Genomic DNA, 21,647 nt, shown 5'->3' with positions numbered 1-21,647 from the left:
TGTATTTTACTTAGAGACAGAGTCTCACTGAGTTGCTTAGCACCTTGTTTTTTTTTTTTTTTTTTTTTTTTTTTTTTTGCTAAGGATGGCTTTGAACTCATGGTCCTGATGCCTCAGACTCTGGAGATGACAGGCATGTGCCACCGCACTTGGCCCCATGATTCTTCTTTTAAACTATCTTCTCACCTGTCTGTTTGCTTCCATGTAGAGTCCCAGTGTGCTTACTCGAGAGCAGAGCCCCTCTTTCATGATGTGGACATAGCAGCGCACCTGTGATCTGGCCAAGTCATCCCACCGATCTTTTCGACAAGCATTCCAGCAGGCATCATAGGGAGCCAAGGTCAGTGTATTGGCTTCTTTTATAAAACTGTAAATATCTTCAGAATGCCCAATCCAAGCAAATAAAAGAGAGAGAGAGAGAGATATGACCAAGGGGATATAGAATCAGTCAAATTTTGAAAGAGGGTACAGTTAACATGAACCCTTTGGAAATCCCATTACAATCAGAAATACTAAATTTAAATTTAAGGAGGCAATGTATTTCTCTGAGTGTTTGAAATATTGTTTGATATAAAAAGGCTTAATAGGATAAGCCCAGTGTGATGGTACATGCCTATAATATTAGCAGCTTGGGAGGCTGAGGCAGAAGGATCACAAGTTCAAAGCCAGCCTCAGCAACTTGGAGAGGCCCTAAGTAACTCAGCAAGACCCTGTCTCTAAATAAAATATATATAAAAAAATGACTGGGGTTGTGGTTAAGTGCCCCTAGGTTCACAAAAGAAGGAAAAAAAGCTTAATAGAGGTCCCATAAACAAGTTTGAACAATAATCAAATACTCTAGGGAAAATAAAATAGATGATTCTTGTAAATCAAGAAGGAACACAAGCAAGTACTCAAGTATTCAGGCTTTGTGATGCTAGTCTCTATTACTATATCAGCTGTGCTAAGAAAGAAGGAACATATAACTTGGAGCCAGAGTAACTGGGTTCCAGTTTTTCAACTCTCACAATAACCCTTTGAGATCCTTTATTTTATGGTAAGAAAACCAAGAAGGCTAAGTAACCTGCTTCAGGTCACAGAATCAGTTAAGAGGCAGAGGCAGATTTCAAACCTAGGTCTGTTTGATGCCAAGTACTATGATCTTAATCATTATGCTATATTGTTTATTCATTTGATAAATATTTTTTGGTCCCTAGTTGGACTGTAACTGTACACTTCTTCACCTTCCTTCACTAGACAAAAGAGGCTGAGTATAATCAGGACTAGGTTTACGCAGACCCTGAAGAACCAGAGAACTGAGATATGGCAAAGAGAGTTTAAAGACATAATGGTCTAGTGAAGAACCATATAGATCTATGAACCACACAATGGGTCTGGAAGCTTGACCTGCCTGTCCCTAAAGAACACTGTGACAGAACTTGCTAAGCAAACTTACCCAGAGCTCAGAGAGTGGGGTCAGCTAGCCTATCTTGCCCTGTAAACTAAACAAAAGTCTGCCACCTTAAGACTAGCTTTTTGGGTTGGGACTCTCTCCAAAGAACTCTTACCTCTTCTCTTATTACCCCAACCCAAGCACTGACCTAAGGACTTCAGCTCCTTTTTCTTTAGATCCTCCTCTTTTTCTTCTTGCCCTTGTTGTGAGGAAGCTGAGGAAAACTGTTTTCTTACTAAATATGGAATCAGTTCACTCCGGATAGAAGTGATTGACCTAGGAAGAAAGAGTGACCAAATATGAGAAAACAGACTGGATTCTATTGGGATCAAAAACTCTGTGTATCTGGGGAAAAGCCAAATCTTAATATACCACCTTGGGACTGAAAGAGATCAAACATGGAATGGATTTGGCAGTTCTGGAGGAGCAGAGGCTCTGAGTTCTCTTTATCTGCCTCGTGGGGTGGGAAGGTAATATACTGAATCTAAGAAAACCTTGTCAAGGTAGAAAAATCTTTCATGTAGTCTACATACATGGTATGTGGAGCATGTATTTGAATGTACATGTATGTATAGGCACAAGTATTTAAACATGGTGCTCTGCCTCCTCATTGGCAACAACCCATGAGAAGGCAGAATATTCTGGTCTTTTGAGGAAAGTTATTTTAAAAATACGAAAACAATTTTTCTTCCTTTCCAATCTCTATATCTTTAATTTCTATTTATTTATTTCATAATTTTAGCATATCAGCTAAGACCTCTACTACATACTGACTAGCAACACCGAGAGCATTTTTTTTTTTTTTTTTGAGATGAGGTCTTGATGTGTTGCCCAGGCTGGTGCTGAAACTCCTTGGCTTAAGCAATCCTGCTGCTTCGGTCCCCTGAATAGCTAGAATTACAGGTATGCACCACTGCACTCAGCTCTTTATTCCTGATTTTAAATGGAATTTTTCCATTATTATTTAGAATGATTGTTTATTCCTAACTTTCATCTATAAATGATACTGAACTTTTTTTTCTTTTTTAAATCAAGTGACTTTTAAAAAAATAACTTTTTATATATATTTTTATGTGGTGCTAAGGATCGAACCCAGTGCCTCACACATGCTAGGAAAGCTGAGCTACAACCTAGCCCCCTTTCTTTCTTTCATTCCTAACTTATTAAGAGCTTTTATCTATAAATGACACTGAATTTTCTTTCTTCCTTCCTTTCTTTCTTGGTACTAGGGATTGAACCCAGGTGTTACTGAGTAACACCCCCAGTCCTTTTTATTTTTCCTTTTTGAGACAGGGTTCACTAAGTTGCTGAGGCTTACCTCAAACTTGAGATCCTCCTGCCTCAGTCTCCCGAGTCACTGGGATGAGAGGTGTGAGCCACTGGGCCTGGCACTAAGTTTTATTAAAAAAAAAAATTATTTTTTGGTGGGTGCAGTGACATATGCCTATAATCCCAGTAACTCGGGAAGTTAAGGCAGGAGGATCGTAAGTTCAAGGCCAGGTTGCCAGCTTGGAAAGAGAACAAAACCCTGTCTCAACAATAACAAAAAAGGGCTGGAATGGAACTCTGTGGTAGAGGAGGACTCCCGGGTTTAATCCCCAGTACTGGGGGAAAAAAAGCATTTCTTACATCCCTGGGGTTTATCGTATTTTCCCCCTTTAATCTATTATGGTTATGAATTATATATCTTAAAATTTTATAATGTTAACAGCTGTGTTAAACATAACTATGTATAGGGATATTCTCTCATTGAGTAGAATTATGGGTGATATTTTTTCTTCTTTATGCAAATTATCAAAATTTTAAGGCCTGGGTTGTGGCTCAGTGGTGGAGTGCTCGCCTAGCGTGTGTGTGAGGCATTGGGTTCAATTCTCAGCACCACATAAAAATAAACAAAATAAAGAAGGTATTGTTTAAAAGAAATTTAAAACTTTAGGCTATTCTTTTTTGTTTTTAAAATAAGCTCTGACACATTTTATTTTATTTTATTTTTTTTTACAGAGAGAGTGAGAGAGGGGAGAGAGAGAGGGAATTTTTTTTTTAAGAGAGAGTGAGAGAGGAGAGAGAGAGAATATTTAATATTTATTTTTTAGTTCTCGGCGGACACAACATCTTTGTTGGTATGTGGTGCTGAGGATCGAACCTGGGCCGCACGCGTGCTGAGGATCGAACCTGGGCCGCACGCATGCGAGGCGAGCTTGCTACCGCTTGAGCCACATCCCCAGCCCCTCTGACACATTTTATTAAAGAAAAATTGTGCAGACTGTTCTGGCATACTTCTAACAATATCAGAATCACCTGGATCAATGACAGTGTGCATGCTCTGTACTATTTTCTGCATACTGTACCCAATTCAATATTATCACTGTAGCGATGGACATCAGATTTGGCTAACATGGCATAGTACTCTATTCAGATTTCTTCAAAGCTGGGCATGTGAATGTACATGTGTATGTATGTATAGGCACATGTATTTAAACAGTTGTTTGCAAGGATGACCAATGTTGCTTTGTCCTGTGTGGTCATTTTCAGAATTTGCTTATACCCCAATACGTACTTTCCACTTTTTATAACAAGCTGGAGCCCAGAGTCAATCTACTCCAGAGACTTTTTCCTCTTATTTGAGGCCACCACCTTATTGCCTTAGGTAAGAAATGGCCCCCAACCAAGAGCAGCTGCCATGATGGCCGGGGAGTAAGAAAAGAACCTTAGGCCATTCTTAAGTTTCTTGCCATTTTTTTTTCTTTTTTGGTCAGGGTGTGGGATACTGGGGATTGAACTCAGGGGCACTTGACTACTGAGTCACATCCCCAGACCTATTTTGTATTTTATTTAGAGACAGGGTATCACTGAGTTGCTTAGCACCTTGCCATTGCTGAGGCTGGCTTTGAACTCTCATTCCTCCTGCCTCAGCCTCCCAAGCCGCTGGGGTTATAGGCATGCGCCATCAGGCCTGGCTAGTTTCTTGCCTTTTGTTTTTTTCTTAGCTTCTATGGTACTACTCTGCTGGTTTGATCTAGACACTCCGCAAATTTAAGATCCATTCTAAAGACTAAGTAGTTCCCAAGCAGACTTTATACTTATTTATTTATTTATTTTTAGTTAAAGGTGGACACATTTTATTTTTATGTGGTGCTGAGGATCAAACTCAGTGCCTCATGCATGCTAGGCAAGTGCTCTACCTCAGAGCCACAACCCAAGCCCAAGACTTTACATTCTTACCTACTAAAAAGAATGGGTTCCCTTACATTAGAACAGTTGTGCCTATTTAAATACTAAAGGTTATCAAAGAATTTCCACAATGAATTTTTATGTGGTGCCGAGGATCAAACTCAGGGCTTCGCACATGCTAGGCAAGTACTCTACCGCTGAGCCACAGCCCCTGCCCCTCTACTATTTTTAAGTCACCCCAATATAAGCAGTAATCAATCTTGGTCAAGAACTTTGGAGATCTCCACCATTTGGTCTTTTGCATCCCAGGAAGCACGCTGCTTCCTGGTGGGTATCAAGACAGGATATTGGGTAGAAGTGATCAGGAATCTATAACAGGGGAAGAAGAGACCTGATCCTTAATACAGTGAATATGCTTTGATTTATACTTAGCAAAGGAAATGAAAGCAGCTGGATGAGAGACTAGCACATGTTTTTCAGTTTGCTCTTTCCATTGCACCTTGTTAGAACTTTAAATTTATTTAGCATTTACCAAGCATCTACTATATTCCAGTTGCTATGCTTGGTTTTGATAATATGCTGTTTCTGACTTTAAGGAATTAATAATCCTGTGGGCAGTGGCCTGATATGTGTTTAAGGAGAAAGGTGGAGAGAGATGAAGTTGATCAGGTGGGCAATGGAGCCAGATTTTGGAAGTGTTCTGTGGTGGTCTAGAAAATCTAGACTGAGAAGTCAGTAGTAGATTTTAAACAGGAAAGCGACATGATCAATATTCTTTCTTTCTTTTATTTTTTAGTTTTAGGTGGATACAATATCTTTTATTTTATTTTATTTTTTTTAAAGAGAGAGACAGAAAGAGAGAGAGATTTTTTTTTTAATATTTATTTTTTAGTTATCGGTGGACACAACATCTTTGTTGGTATGTGGTGCTGAGGATCGAACCCAGGCCGCACGCATGCCAGGCGAGCTTGCTACCGCTTGAGCCACATCCCCAGCCCACAATATCTTTATTTTATTTTTATGTGGTGCTAAGGATCGAACCCAGTGCCTCACATGTGCTAGGCGAGCACTCTACCACTTAAGTCACAACCCCAGCCCCCCCCTTTTTTTTTTAAATTTTTTTTAAAGAGAGAATGAGAGAGGGAGGGAGGGAGGGAGGGAGGGAGAGAGAGAGAGAGAGAATTTTTTAGTATTTATTTTTTTAGTTCTCGGTGGACACAACATCTTTGTTTGTATGTGGTGCTGAGGATCGAACCCGGGCCGCACGCATGCCAGGCGAGCGCGCTACCGCTTGAGCCACATCCCCAGCCCCCTCCCCCCTTTTTAATATTTATTTTTTAGTTGTAGTTGGACACAATATATTTATTTATTTATATTTGGTGCTGAGGATCGAAACCAGGGCCTCGTATGTGCTAGGTGAGTGCTTCACTGCTGAGCCACAATTCCAGTCCCCAGTTTTATTTCTTAATAAGGTAATTCTGGTAGCAGTGTGTGAGGAAGCCAGGAATAAGGAGACTAAAGATAGAGGAACCAATTATAATATTCTAGGAGATGAGACAAGAAGGCCCGAGAGAAGGGTTAAAGTATAGGTAGCCATATAAACCAGACTGCTACTGCACAGTTTCCCCCCATCCTAGCCCCCATTCAAAGAAGCTGATCATGTAGACATAGGACCACACAGATGGAGAGCAGGTAAGCGGGTAAGACAAAAGCAAAGGCTGAGAAGAGTAAGGATAATTTGAGTCCTGGAGCTACACAGTTCATGGTTTTTGTTATTTTTAAAGGATCAAGTCAAACATCTTTGAAAAATGCTGTGTAAGCTGGAAGTTCTTTTTTTTTTTTTTTAATATTTATTTTTTAGATTTCGGCGGACACAACATCTTTGTTGGTATGTGGTGCTGAGGATCGAACCCAGGCCGCACGCATGCCAGGCGAGCGCGCTACCGCTTGAGCCACATCCCCAGCCCTGGAAGTTCTTGTATTGAATTTCAATATGATTTTTCTCCTGATCCTCTAATGGAGATTAAAAATTTCCATATGAATACAAAGAATAAAACAACTCTTACTCTTAGCTTTTTTTCTCCCCTTTTAATGTTCCAAACCAGTGTGGGTAGCAAATGTTCCTTGGCCCCCTCCACTGGAAAACAAGTCAGTTCCTTTTGAAGAAGTGACAAAGCATGGACAGCTGGAGGATTTCAGGGCCATGATATTTACATTATGAACCAAACAGAACTCTCACTGCAAGAGGCAAGCAAACAAGCCTTGGCAAACAGCCCTATCAGCTCAAGGAGGTCAGTGATTTGAAGAGGGGATATGAAACTGTTTTGTCAGGACTCACCCACTTTTGCTGGAGCTCAGCATTAGGCCAATTCCCATAATGCACTTGGCTTAACAGCATAGGGGAGAACACAATTACTCTTCCTGCTTCCTAGTCAGAGTGGAGGCAGCTCAAAGCTATGCCAAGAAATTATACAAGGCTAGCGTGAACCACTGTGAACATTTTGACCTTGGCCTAAAGGCTGCTAGAAGGATACAGGGCCCTGGTCAATCTTCTTTTCTCTCATTCCATTCCATTTTTTTTTTTTTAAAAGGTGCTTGGGGTAGAACACAGGGCCGTACACTTGCTAGGCAATCTTCCTTCTCTCTTTTTATGGTCCTGGGGTTTAACCTAGGGGTGCTCTACCATTGAACTACACCTCTCTTTTTGTTTTTATTTTGAGAAAGGTCTCACTAAGTTAGAGTCTGACCTTGATCGTTTTTTGTTATTTTTAAAGGATCAAGTCAATTCTCCTGCCTCATCCTCCTCAAGTCACTGGGATTATACCTGACTTCCTTCTCTCTCTCTCTCTCTCTTTTTTAAAATTGTTTTTGAGTTGTAGGTGGACACAATATCTTTATTTCATTTTTTTATATATTTTTAAAAATTTTTTAATACTTATTTTTTAGTTTTCGGCGGACACACATCTTTGTTTGTATGTGGTGCTGAGGATTGAACCCGGGCCGCACGCATACCAGGCGAGCGCGCTACCGCTTGAGCCACATCCCAGCCCCTCTTTATTTTTATGTGGTGCTGAGGATGGAACCCAGTGCCTCACATGTGCTAGGTGAGCGCACTACCACTGAGCCACAACCCCAGCCCCCCCCTTTTTAAAATAAAGACTTTTTTTTTTTTTAAGATAGACACTGGGGATAGGCTGGGGATGTGGCTGAAGCAGTAGCGCGCTCGCTTGGCATTTGCAGGGCGCTGGGTTGGATCCTCAACACCACATAATATATATATATATATATATATATATATATATATATAGAGAGAGAGAGAGAGAGAGAGAGAGAGAGAGAGAGACATAACATCTTTATTTATTTATTTTTATGTAGTGCTGAGGATTGAACCCAGTGCCTCACATGTGCAAGGCAAGCTCTACCACTGAGCTAACCCCAGCTCCTCCCTTCTTTCTTATAGTTTTCTCAGAAGATACCTTCCTTGTTTCATGAAATTGCTATATAAAGATCTTAGAGAAAAGGTATTCCTTTTAATCCTATTTATAAATATAGAAAACAAATAACCAACAACAGAATAATAATGCCCTTATGTAATAGAATATCATATAGGCAAAACTGAGATTATAAAGAATTTTTGATGACACAGGAAAATGCTCATGAAATAATAATGAAGTAGAAAATTTTAATGTGAGTTCAATTGTGTATTTGTGTGCATGTGTGTGTGTGTATGTGTGTGTATATATATATATGTATATAAATAAAATAATGGAAATACATTTAAGTGTTCACAATAGTTACCTTATAGTAGTGATACTTTCCTTTTATATTCTTTTGATTTTTCAAATTTTACAGTTATAGGCCATTACTTAATATTCTTCCCTTACTTTCTGTGGCATCATTCTTTTGATCTGCTCCTATTCTAATAACTCTTCCTTTGTTTCCCCAATATATCTGGACTGTTTTTGGATTTTTCTTTCCTTTTGGGGGGCAGCCTACCTCTAAGCTATACCCCCAGCTCTTTTTAAACATTTATTTATTTATTTGGGTACTGGGGATTGAACCCAGGGGCAATCAACCACTGAGCCACATCCCCAGCCTTTTTTTTTTTTTTTGTATTTTACTTAGAGATAGAGTCTCACTATGCTTTGTTCTTGGGCTTAAAAAACAATAACAACAAAAAACAAACAAACAAACAAAAAAACAACCAAACTCACCTGTTTTTTATACAGGCGAGTTCAATACAGTCTTTGCTTAATTTTGTTTGTTATTGAAGTAAAGGGCCCACCAAGCAATCTCTAGAACACTGAAGGACAGAAAACCATCTAGCAAAGCCACATCAATGCTTGAACTGAACAATGAAGACCCATCTGGGCAAGGTGATACACTCCTTGGGAAACTGAGACAGGAGAATTGTAAGCTCAAGCCCAGCTTTAGTGATTTAGCAGATCCTGTCTCAAAAAGGGCTGGAGATATAGCTCAGTGGTAGAGCATCCCACCAAAAAACAAAATAAAAAACTCCACACACACACAAAAAAAAAAAAACAACAAAAAAAAAACCTGGGCTGTGGCTCTGTGGCAGAGCACTTGCCTAGCACATGTGAGGCACTAGGTTCAATCCTCAGCACCACATAAAAATAAATAAAATAAAAAAAAATAAAGGCATTCTGCCTATCTACAATTACAAAAAATAAACAACAACAACAAAAAAAACAAAGCCCCCTCACAAAACAACCCCCCGCCCCTGCATAGCAAACACAACCATCCTTGCCCAAACCAAATCACAAAAGCAAAAACAATAACCAAGGCAACTATTACCTATCTCTAATGGTACTATGTGATCCTTCATCTTTGCTGCTTATTTTTATTGTGCTTTCTTTTGCTTTTTCTATTCCATAACTTCAGCTTGCACTCAGCTTTAATTGTCATCCTGATTCTGACCTTGCTGTATGACTGCTTACCCTGAACTCCTGGCTTCACTTTGTGGGGCCCATCCTTTCTTCTCTGCGTCCTTATATAGCTCAGGCTAGGAAATTATGAGAGTTTTCTTATCTTTTCAGGTATGTTACATGTGCATGTGTGCATATCTCTGTAATACAGATATCTAATATCTGTGGTAGACATCTCTAGCAATCAATTCATCAATGGTGACTGATTTTGTTAAGGCTCTGGCTGTATGATGGTGAGCAAATTACTTTTGGGGTGGGAATACTGGGAGTTAGCATACTCACCATGCAAAGTAAGCAGTTTACCACTAAGTTACACCCCAGCAGAAGCAAATGAATGACTTTTAAGCCTCATCTTCTTCCTCTATAATATAAAGATAATAACTAAGGAGAGAATTTAATTTAAATTTTTTTTTTTTTGTGGTGTTAGGGATTGAATTCAGGGCCTTGTGCATGCTAGGCAAGCACTGTGTTTAGCAGCCCCAGCCCTATTTTGTATTTTATTTAGAGACAGGATCTCACTGAGTTGCTTAGCCTCATTTTTTTTTTTTTTTTGCTGAGGCTGGCTTTGAACTTTCGATCTTCTTGTCTCATTCTCCTGAGCCGCTTGGGATTACAGGTGAGCGCCACCTCCCCTGGCTCAAGAACTATTTTAAGGACTGAATGAGCACTCAGTCTAGTAGTACGTGGTACATTGTTGGTGCTATTCAAAGTAATTTTCTTCTCTCTTTTTCCTCTCCCTTCTCTGAAGACCAATTCTAAGACTGTAAGTATTTCACAGTAGGATCAGATTCTAACACTAAAAGAGATTGATTGTAATTTTATATTATTCTGGACAAGAAGGAAGTACTCGATTCTTCCTTTTAAGACTAATCTTAAGGGTACAAGATCTAAATAATATGATTAATAAGGAAGATCTCATATTTTTCTCAATTCTATAGATTAAATATACTTTCTTTACAACTGCCTATAAAATATTAACAAAACAACCACATACTAGACTGAAAAGATAATTTCAATAAATTTAGAGAACTTGAAATACTATAGCAAATATTTTGATAATATGATAACATTGGAAATAAATAACAATAACAACAAAATTTAAGAAATAAATTCATTCTTTCCCAGAAAGAACTTATTACCTTAATACTTGAATCAAAGAGGAAATGTAAACTGAAATTGCATAATATCTAAAAATAATGCTTTGTATCAGAATTTATAAGACCTATCTAAAGTAGTACTCAGAATGAGATTTATATTTAATATTTTATCAGTAAAAATAAAATTCACTATAGGAAAGTAGAGTACAGTTGGGAGGATAATTGATAAAACAAAGATTAATCTTCTCTAGGTCTTTTAAATGCACTAGCAAGTTAGGGAAAAGGAGAGAAATACCCTTCCACCCCCAGGAATTCTTTGCTAAACAGAAATCAGGACTGGTATAAATGCTGGTATAAAATGCCTGTCTCCTGTGGCATTAGCTTAGGAAGTTAGCATACTGCTTGATTCCTTTCATTGAAACAGTGTCAGTCTCGGACCCTGACTCAGGTCTCTATTTTGGTGCAATACCTCCTAAAGCAAGCAAAAAACTGGGCCAATATTTGGGTTTCTAGATCTCCTAAGAGTCCCGCTTCCTTAAGCTTACTCCAGCTGACATTGAAAATGAGTGAGGAACCTTTACCTCACTACTGAGCATCACCATCACAATATTCAATCTAAGCTCTGCTCTGGCTATGGATATACATTTTGAATTACAATGTTCAAGAGAGTTTTTTGGTACATTCATCTTCATATATCATTCAGAATTGGATTAAAAACTTCAAAGGGTTAGAAGTGTAGCTCAGAGGTAGAGTGTGCCTAGAATGTACAAGACTCTTGGTTAGATCCCCAGCACCACAAAAAACAAAAACTTGTGGTTTTTTTTTTTTGGATACTAGGGTGGAATCCAGGGGCACTTTACCATTAAGCTATATCCCCTGTCCTTTTTGAGAAAGAACCCTGCTAAACTGTCTTGCTAAGTTGCTGAGGCTGGTCTCAAACTTGCAATCCCCCTTCCCCAGTCTCCTGAGTCACTTGGGTTCCAAGTATGCGCTACCACGCCCAAACAACAAAAAAATTAAAACATGTAGAGTTCAGTCACTAAGCTTCTGGTCTAAAATGGTACAGATTTTCTAATCCACACAGGTCTTCCTATAGCTTTTCTGCTTAGTCAAATGCGGATAGCCATGTTTCTTTTTTCACAGGTGTACTAAATTACATCTGTTGTTTGCACTGCATCTCTTTCCTTCCACTCACCAAGCTTTTGGTGTTTTTAGATACAGGCAGTGCATCAAAACTGGCCTCATCTTGCCTGCTGTAGCTTGTTTTTAGCTCATTAATCTTGCTAAGTTGCTGAGGCTGGTCTCAAACTTGCAATCCTTCTGCCTCAGTCTCCTGAGTCGCTTGGATTCCAAGTGTGCGCTACCATGCCCAGTCAAACAAACAAACAAACAAAATTAAAATGTGTAGAGTTCAGTCACTAAACTTTTGGTCTAAGATGGTACAGATTTTCTTTTCTTTTCTTTTTTTTTTAAAGAGAGAGAGAGAGAGACAGAGAGAGACAGAGAGAGAGAGAGAATTTTAATATTTATTTTTTAGTTTTTGGCGGACACAACATCTTTGTATGTATGTGGTGCTGAGGATCGAACCCGGGCCGCACGCATGTCAGGCGAGCGCGATACCGCTTGAGCCACATCCCCAGCCCTGGTACAGATTTTCTTATCCACACAGGTCTTCCTATAGTTTTTCTGCTTAGTCAAATGCAGATAGCCATGTCTCTTTTTTCATAATTTGATAATACTTTCATAATACTGAATGCCTTGCCAATCCAGGTAGGTATCCATTTCATTCTCAAAGAATTTGGATGGGGCTGGGCATGATGGCACATACCTCTAATCCCACTAACTTGGGAGTCTGAGGCAGGAGGATTGCAAGTTCAAGACCAGCCTCAACAGCTTAGGAGGCTTTGAGCAACTTAGCAAGACCCTGCCTCAAAATAAAAAGGTTGGGGATGTAGCTCAATGATAAAGTGCCTCTGGGCTCAACCCCCAGTAACCCCTAAACAACAACAACAACAACAAACCAGAATTAGGATGGGAGATGTTAACATGTAACAAGTAACAAAAGAGAAACATTATTTAACAGAAAATTTGAAGTCTTTATACAAGGAACATGGAGTAGAATATTTTAACTTTCATAGGTTAAATATAGCAAAGGATTGTTGAAGCACAACTTTCTTGAAGTTGTATTGCCTAGGTTTACTCTCTCTTTTCCATTACTAAAGGAATCATCACTTTCTGACAAGATTATCATATAATGACTCCTACTTACCTTGAAGCAATCTCTTTCCCATGCACGATGGTCTGTTTCCCTGCCAGGTTGTATCATTGCTCATTTCATATAAGATTATTGAGTTGACCTTTTAATTCTTATTTATTTTTTTGAGACAGGCTGTCCTCAAACTCTGAGTCTCAAGCAATCCTTTTGCCTCAGCCTCCTGAGAAGCTGTACTACAGGCGTGTGCCACTGTACTTGGCCAAGACAGTCTGTTTAAAAGTTTGTTACTCCGTGCTCAGCCTTCAAGGCTTTCTACACATTGCTACCTACCACCGAGCTATTTAAATCTCATCTTCCACAATTTCTCAAAGACCTCCATTATTCTAGCCAGGAATAAAGAATCTCTTTCAAGTACCACCCACTATACCTTTATAGTTTTTCTAATACGTTGAAATTTACCAATTTTAAATATATGTCCTTTGATTCTAAAAACCCTGAGAGATAAAGATAGATAGGGAGAAGAAAGGGATAAATGTCTCTAACAGATCTTAAGAGATAAGTGTCTCCAACAGATCTTGAGATGGGGAGGTAGTTAGAGTTAAGGCTCTGTATCAATCTTCATTATACCAGGCTTGGAGAAAGTCCCATTCAACAGAGATTTTGGACAGGAATGACAGTTACAACATCAACTTCAGGTCTATCCTTAAGGCACACATAACTGCATTATATTTGCCAGGTGTGGGAATAGTACTGGTAGTAGCTAAATGAGCTAAAAATAAGCTACAGCAGGCAAGATGAGGCCAGTTTTGGTGCAAAACTGCCTGCATCTCCGAACACCAAAAGCCACAATCCTATTTGACAATACTAAGAAAGTATTGTATTGTTAGTATTTTTTTTTAGAAGTGATAATGATATTGAGGTGTTTTATAAGAATTCTTATATTTTAAAGATATACTGAAATATTTAAAGATTAAATTATGAGCTGTAGCATATAAAAACAAGATTAGCCATGTGCTGATAATTGTTGAAACTGTGGGATGGATACATGAAAGTTCATTATATTACTTTCTCTATTTATGTATTTGTGTAAAATTTTCCATAGTAAATAATTTTAAAAAGATCATAGTCTCTATAACTTCTGCATCCCCTTCCAGCACATAAAGGTCAGGGACTATTTCATTTTCATTTGGGAGTTTAAAAAAATCCTTCAATAGCCAACAGTCAGTTTCACTTTTTTACTACAAACTGATAACTACGAAACAGATTTTGGATCACTCTTTAAATCTTGGAAGAAAGTTTCCCTGTTGTTTGAAAAGCAAACTCTTCAAAATCCACCAGAGTTTAGGATGTAAGTTCTATGAGGGCAGGGCCACGTTTGCTTATTCACCATTGATCCCATGATTCATCTAGCACAATGCCTCCCTCATAAGAAGTGCTTAACAAGTACATATTGATGGAATGAAAAAGAACAAGTCATAGGGGAACAGGGCATCAGTGTCCTGGGAATGTGAAACAAAAAGAACAATCTTATTATTAGCCCCATCCTATAGGAGCTCAGCAGGTGTTGGGGTGAAGGCCAGGATGCTGCAAGAAAGCTCATGCAGGGCACAGAGGAACATTTCTCCTTTCCTTAATATTCCTGTATGTATCCAAGTCCATTGGCTCCGGGCAGAGATAGTGTTTATACCCAGGTTCTTAAGGTTCCCTGCCCAAGCTGCTCTGAGGGAACTTCCTGTGTAGGGCTTGCTTTCTGGTCTACCAGTGCTACTGGAGGCAGAAACTTATCCAGCAGTCATGAATGGAAACTAGTTACTCTTCTTCTTCTTTTTTTAATATTTATTTTTTAGTTCTAGGTAGACACAATATCTTTATTTTACATTTATGTGGTGCTGAGGATCAAACCCAGTGCCTCAGGCATGCTATGTGAGCACTCTACCACTGAGCCATAATCCTAGCCCCTAGTTGCTCTTCTTAATATACAGTTATTAAATATTTTCCTATCTATTTCTCTGAGGACTCCAGCTGCATTTATTTTTTAATAAAAAATCTTTCAAGCAGGTGTTATGGCACATGCCTATAATCCGAGTGACTAGGGAAGCTGAGGCAAGACTGCAAGTTTGAGATCAACCTCAGCAATTTAGTGATACCCAATCTCAAAATAAAAAATAAAAAGGGGCTAGGGATATGGCTTAGTGTTTGAATGCCCCTGAAGGTTTAATCCCTAGTATAAAGAAACAAACAAAAAACAACTTTGAGATCAGCCAGGTGCAATGGCACACACCTGTAATCCTAGCTACTCAGGAGGCTGAGGCAGAAGGATTGCAAGTTCGGGCTACTTAGTGAGACCCTACCTCAAAAAATAAAAAGACCTGGGTATGTAGCTCAGTGGTAGAGCATCCCTGGGTTCAATCTCCAAATCCACCAATCCTTGAAATCCAACTTCAAAAGAAGGTTTCTGCAGGGCATGGTGGCACATACCTATAATCCCAGCTACTTGGGAAGCTGACAGAAAGATTGCAAATTAGAGGCCAGCCTGGGTAATTCAGCGAGACACACTCTCTCTCTCTCTCTCAAAAAAAAAAAAAAAAAAAAAGGTGGAATGGGGCTGATGATGTAGTTAAGTAGTAGAGCACACCTGAGTTGAATCAAAAGGAATTTTTTCTCTTTGGAAACCCAAGTACTGTGATGTACCAGATAGAGTCTGTGGGAAGTATTTAAGGCCCATAAATGTATTTTCAAAGCAAAATAGGAAAAAAATACCAAAATTTGTTCGTCTACATTCACAGTTCACCCAGAAGGAATTTATTCTCTAAAATTGGTGTGAAAATTGCTGTATTTTTTTTTCTTCTTCTTTCAGAGTATGTCTCTAGCCCTTTGCTAAGAGGGCCTATCTAGAGGATAATTGCCTAGGGGAAGGAAATGTTCTTGGAGACAAATAGCAAAAGAACTGGGAAGCTTACGCTGGTAGAAAAAGGGAAGAACAGCCTGAGATTGTACAAAAAGAGCCATTGTGGGTAATTCTAAGTTTTTGTTTTCTGGTTTTGTTTTTGTTTTGCTGTGCTGGGGATTGAACCCAGGGGTGCTCTATCACTGAGGTACATCCTCAGCACAAAATATTTTACATTTTGAGATAGGGTCTCACTGAGTTGTCTAGGCTGGCTTCGAACTTGGGACACTCCTGTCTCAGTCTCCTGAGTAGCTGGGATTATAGGTATGTGCCACTGTGCCTCATAGGGTAAATTCTGAAAAATTATTTTGCTGGTTTTTTTTTCTAACATGGGGCTTCAAAATATAAGCAGAAGACCCTTGGTATGGGCAAAAATAAATAATATACCAAAAACACTATTTCATTTCCAAAACAAAGGTGAGACTCAACTATGTAATTTATATAAACCGATGTTTAACTTTAAGAAGGTTTAAGTTGAGGTGGGGATAGTTTAGTGATGTAGCCCTTGCCTAGCATGTACAAAGCCCTGGGTGTGATCCCAAATACAAGGAAGGAGGGAAGGTAGGAATAAAGGAAGGAAGGGAGGGAGAGAAAGAAAAGAAAGGAAGAAAAGAAAACAAGAAGTGGGGGAGGAAGAAAGAAAGATTATCTCCCTCCCTTTTACCTGTTTTCCATTAGGAAATCCACAACATATTTTTTCAAGCAGTATAGATGGGCATCCACAAGGCCGGTATGGAAGTGTATTCTAGGGTACCTGAAAAAAGAATAGGAAAGAAGATGCTTATAATCAGATAACAGGGATTCCATTCTATCTTCACATAGTAGGCATCTGGAAGTGTTTAAGGCTTAGAGCCATGCTGTCTACCCTCCACCCTGGGGAGACCAGGATGGTGGACACCACCTTTGATCCTACCATATAAAATCATAATAGTTCTCTATAGAAACACTCCCTCATACTCTTGGAGGTTTTTAGGCTTCAAAAGCAATTTGGCAAGTCTTCAAATCACTGACAATCCACTTTCTATTATGTCACATACTCCTACTCACAATTCTTTTAACTAACATTTTCCTGCCTCTACACCAATTATCCCACTTTCTGAAGGCTACACTTTAGCTATATTTTCTTTTACCTCCAAGATCAGGCATGTATTATTCCATATTTATAGATGAAGCAGAATTCTATGAAAACTCCTAACTTCTTACTCTCACTCATCCAGCAGAACTCATTTAAGATACATTTCCTCCAGGAAACCTTCACTTAGAATCCTAGTTAGTGCTCCCTCAGTACTCGGTGCCTACCTCTACCAGGTAACTTACCATACAATAATGGAATAGCATATTTACTTCTCTCTCTCACTAGACTGAAATGCATTAGAGAGCAGAGATTCATCTTCATAGCCTTAGCATTCAGCATGATTCCTGACAGAATGTCTAATTAAACAATTGTTGAATAAATAAAGAAATGAAAGCACTATATCATATTAAGGCATCTGGCTAGTTGCTATTTTAGTTTGCCATCTCTGATTTCAGCTTTTAAAAAATGCCAGGTTTGCAATCTCCCAGGTTATCTTAGTATTTAATGAAAACAAATAGCTGGGGAGAAGTGGAAAAGTGTGGAGTGAAAAAAATGGAGAGTCCAGTTATAGCTGTCTGGTTGTAATCTTTCTTCTGTGTTCCTATCCTTTAACTGGCTTATAGTTTAAGGAAAATTATTCTCAAAAGATCTAGAAACCCTGAAGTACTTACATAAATTAAGGTGTACCACCAAGGGCTTTTACTCCTTTGGGAAAAGGGGGCAAAAATATTTCCAAAAGGGAAATAGAGGAGCCAGAGACTTTGGAATCCCACACACAACACAACACAACTCACAAGCCAATCAATGTACACAATGAGGGTGAAGGAAAGTAAGAAAATCCAACTTTCTGAAAACCCCATTTGCTAAAATTGATTTTGGCAAATATGAGTATAGTTGCACTCTTTTGTTCATCTCCTATTTTACAAATTCTTTTAGTCATATATTATTATTTAATTCTCACAAATAACTTCTGATATAGATATATTACTCTCATTTTTATTGTTGAGGTCAACTTGAACAGCCAGGGTAAGAATAACTTTAAAAAGTTTGAACAATCACAGTCTTAACTATTATCAATTATAAATGGCACTAATATTCATATGGGGATTGAAGGCTTAACCACTGAGCCACATCCCCAGCTTTTTTTTTTTTTTTAATTTTTATTTTCAGACAGGGTTTCACTAAGTTGCTAAGGGCCTTGCTAAGTTGCTGTGAGGCTGGCTTTGAACACTTGATCCTCCTGCTTCAGCTTCCCGAGTCACTGGGACTACAGGCATGTGTCACTTGCACCTGGCTTAACTGGCATTCTTAAAGAAATAAAGATTTAACTGGATATAAATTTGGGATATGGTGAAGGAATGGAGATGGGTAATTTGGCGATTTTTCTTTTTTTTTTTTAATTTAATTTTTTCATATTAAATATGCAGTGATTTGGGACTGGGACACTAATGACATTTAAATTGCTAAAAAAAGGAAGTTTATTTCATTTATTGTCTTTGAATAATATTAGAAATAAAGATTTATTTTTATTTTTCTTATTTATTTTTGTGGTGCTGGGGATTGAACTCAAGATTCTCATGCAAGCTACATCCCCAGCACCCTCCCCCCCCACCAAAAATTAAAAAAACCTTACAAGATACACCAGTAAAATCTGGGTAACTGGATTACTCTCAGGATGATGTTTTGGGTATGTATATAATAAGGAATGAAACCAACAAATGGAAATAAGACAGTTAGAAGTAGTTATAATTTTTTATAAAACAAAAACAAAACAATTTTCCAACCATAGGAAAAGTCCCTTGCAATAAAAAACAGTTTATGAAAAATCTGTGGGAATCCTTTCAATGATAAAATGAAAACAAAAGCACAAAGAAATGGTATAAAAAGTTTAAACTTCAAAGTCAATAAGATCATTGAAAAACCCCCACAGACAATTTCTCCTCTTCCTTTAACAAAAATAAAATAAAATAAAAAATAAAATAAAATAAAAAATATATGTAAAAATAAAAATTTTAAATATTTTAAAAAATATCTATAAGAAAATAAAAAGGAGTTGCTGAAGAAAAGATCTTAGAAAAGCAGAGCAGGACAATGGGCAAAGATACTGGTCTAGGATGCCCAGGATAATTTAAGCCATCAGGAACATAAGTAATACCTCTGTTATTATTATTTATTTACTTTTGTACTGGGGATTGAACCTAGGGCACTTAACCACTGAGCCACATCTTCATCACTTTTTATTTTTTGAGATAGGTCTTGCTAAGTTGCTTAGTGCTTCACTAAAATGCTAAGGCTGGCCTCTAACTTGCAATCCTCCTGCCTCAGCTTCCTGAGCCACTGGGATTATAGGCGTGTATCACTGCATCCAGCTCCTGAGTTATTTTTACAGACATGTTTTTAAAAGAATAAGTTGCAGATTTTAGAATTTGTATTTGTAAAGTTTAAATTTTTGAGGGAAATAAAACATGTTTTATAGAACAAAACCAATACGTCAAATAATTAAAATAACAATTAAAAATTAATTTCTAACCTGGCACAGTGGCACACACCTGTCATCCCAGCTACTCAGGAGGCTGAGGCAGGAGGACCACAAGTCTGAAGTCAGCTGGGGCAACTTAGTGAGACCTTGTCTCCAAATAAAATTTTTTAAAAAAGGGGCTGGGATATAGAGCACCTTGGGTTCAATCCTCAGTACCATACAGACACACATAAATATTTTTTAATTAATTAATTAATTTTAATTAGGTATATATGACAGTAGAATGCATTCTTATTCATTGTACAGTTTCTCATTTCTCTTGTTGTGCATGATGTAGCGTTGCACCATATGTGCAGGCATATATGTACCTCGGGTAATTACGTGTCCATTTCATTCCACCATTTTTCCTGCCCCCATACCCCTCTACACCTCTCCCTCCACTTTGCTCAATCAAACTTCCTCCATCCCACCCTCCCCACCATTATGGATCAGCATCACTTATAAGAGAAAATATTTGGCCTTTGTTTTTTTGAGATTGGCTTACTTCGCTTAGCATGATTATTCTCCAACTCCATCCATTTAACTGCAAATGCCACAATTTTATTCTCTTTTAATGCTGAGTAATATTCCATTGTGTATATATGTATGTATATATATATATATATATATATATATATATATATATATACCACTGTTTCTTTATCCATTCATCTATTCATCTATTGAAGGGCATTTAAGTTGGTTCCACAGTTTAGCTATTGTGAATTGAGTGCTATGAACATCGATGTGGCTATAGTATGCTGATTTTAAGTCCTTTAGGTACAGACCAAGGAGTGGGATAGCTAGGTCAAATGGTGGTTCCATTCCAAGTTTTCCAAAGACTCTCCATACTGCCTTCCAGATTGGTTACACCAATTTGCAGTCCCACCAGCAATGTATGATTGTGCCTCTTCCCCCATATCCTCACCAACACTTATCACAAATATTTTTTTAAAATATTATTTTAGTTTTGATAGGCCTTTATTTTATTTATTTATATGTGGTGCTGAGAATTGAACCCAGTGCCTCATACATGCCAGGCAAGTGCACTACCAGTGAGCCCCAGTCCCACAAATATTTTTATTAAATATTTATTTTTTAGTTGTAGTTGATCACAACATCTTTGTTTTATTTATTTATGTGTATGTGGTGCTGAGGATCGAACCCAGGGCCTTGCACATGTGAGGTGAGCGCTCTACTGCTGAGCCACAACCCCAGCCCCCCCACAAATATTTTTTAACAGTGATACTACTTTAGAATAATACCACTGTTTGCGAAATAAATATTGGGAAACATCAAACAATAAGCATTTACAATTTCACACAAAGATCAATGGCATTTACCTATTTAATTTTGTAGTATTAAGGATCAAACCTAGAACCTTGTGGAGCATGCCTGTAATCCTGGTGACTTGGGAGGCTGAGGTAGGAGGATTGCAAGTTGGAGGCCAGTTTCAGCAATCTGGTGAGGCCCTAAGCAACTTAGTGAGACCCTGTCTCAAAATAACAATTAAAAAGGGCAGGATGTGGCTCAGTGGTAAAGTACCCCTGGGTTTAATCCTCAGTACAAAACAAACAAACAAACAAACAAAAAAAAACTTCATGAAAGTTCTTAGCCTATTGCATAATGGAATATCTATACCTGCCCTCAGTGTCACACAGAGCCCTGGCTTTGGCAGTCTCATAACCACCTGTACATGAGCACTCATGTCTGCATACAGCATTTCCAGTGTATATTGAAGATTTCATTCTGAGCTCAGCTGGGGCCATATTTCTCAGTTGATGTGGTACTTTCCTTTCCTGTGAGGCAATCAGCTCCACAATCTCTTTTCCCTCCATGTGTTTCAATGTCTATTGTGAATTTCACCTTATCCAAAATTCTCCTGAGACTCTGTAATCCACCTCCTTTGACTGTGAAAGGTCCATGAAGCTCTAATGCTCTTGCAGTGTGACAATGGGTGAAGTGAAGTAGGTATGTACAGGGCACTGGCTCCACTGGCCCCCCTTTTCTCTATAGAGGCAACTGTCTTATATCCCACTTCCTTTACTCTTCCCATTTTGTCCTCTAGGTCTTTTGTCTACTCTTTTATTCTGCCTCCTTATATCCTGGGCATTTTTTTTTTCCTTTCAGGATCAGCTCGAATCTACTTCCTCCAGGAATCCTTCATTCTCCACTTATTTTATTTTTAATTTTTTTTTAGTTGTAGATGGATAGCATGCCTTTGTTTATTTTATTTTGTTTGAACT

General features: G+C 38.3%; 1 protein-coding gene across 2 annotated transcripts in view; it reads right to left on the bottom strand.

The window, feature by feature from the left end:
* Positions 1-21,647, bottom strand: part of EIF2B3 (eukaryotic translation initiation factor 2B subunit gamma) — a 115,952-nt gene that overhangs the window by 28,098 nt on the left and 66,207 nt on the right. For both annotated transcript variants that reach the window (XM_081307507.1, XM_081307506.1), the window contains exons 6-8: positions 16,473-16,562; positions 1,581-1,708; positions 187-377 (exon numbers count right to left, since the gene is read on the bottom strand). In XM_081307507.1, coding sequence (XP_081163633.1) covers positions 187-377; positions 1,581-1,708; positions 16,473-16,562 — 409 coding nt within the window. The remainder of the gene's footprint in view (positions 1-186; positions 378-1,580; positions 1,709-16,472; positions 16,563-21,647) is intronic.

The sequence above is a fragment of the Spermophilus citellus genome (assembly GCF_964194105.1).
Source record: "Spermophilus citellus genome assembly, chromosome: 9".
In the NCBI taxonomy this organism is placed as follows: domain Eukaryota; kingdom Metazoa; phylum Chordata; class Mammalia; order Rodentia; family Sciuridae; genus Spermophilus; species Spermophilus citellus.
The sequence above is the reverse complement of the archived record's forward strand: the minus strand, read 5'-3'. Positions and strand labels throughout refer to the sequence as shown.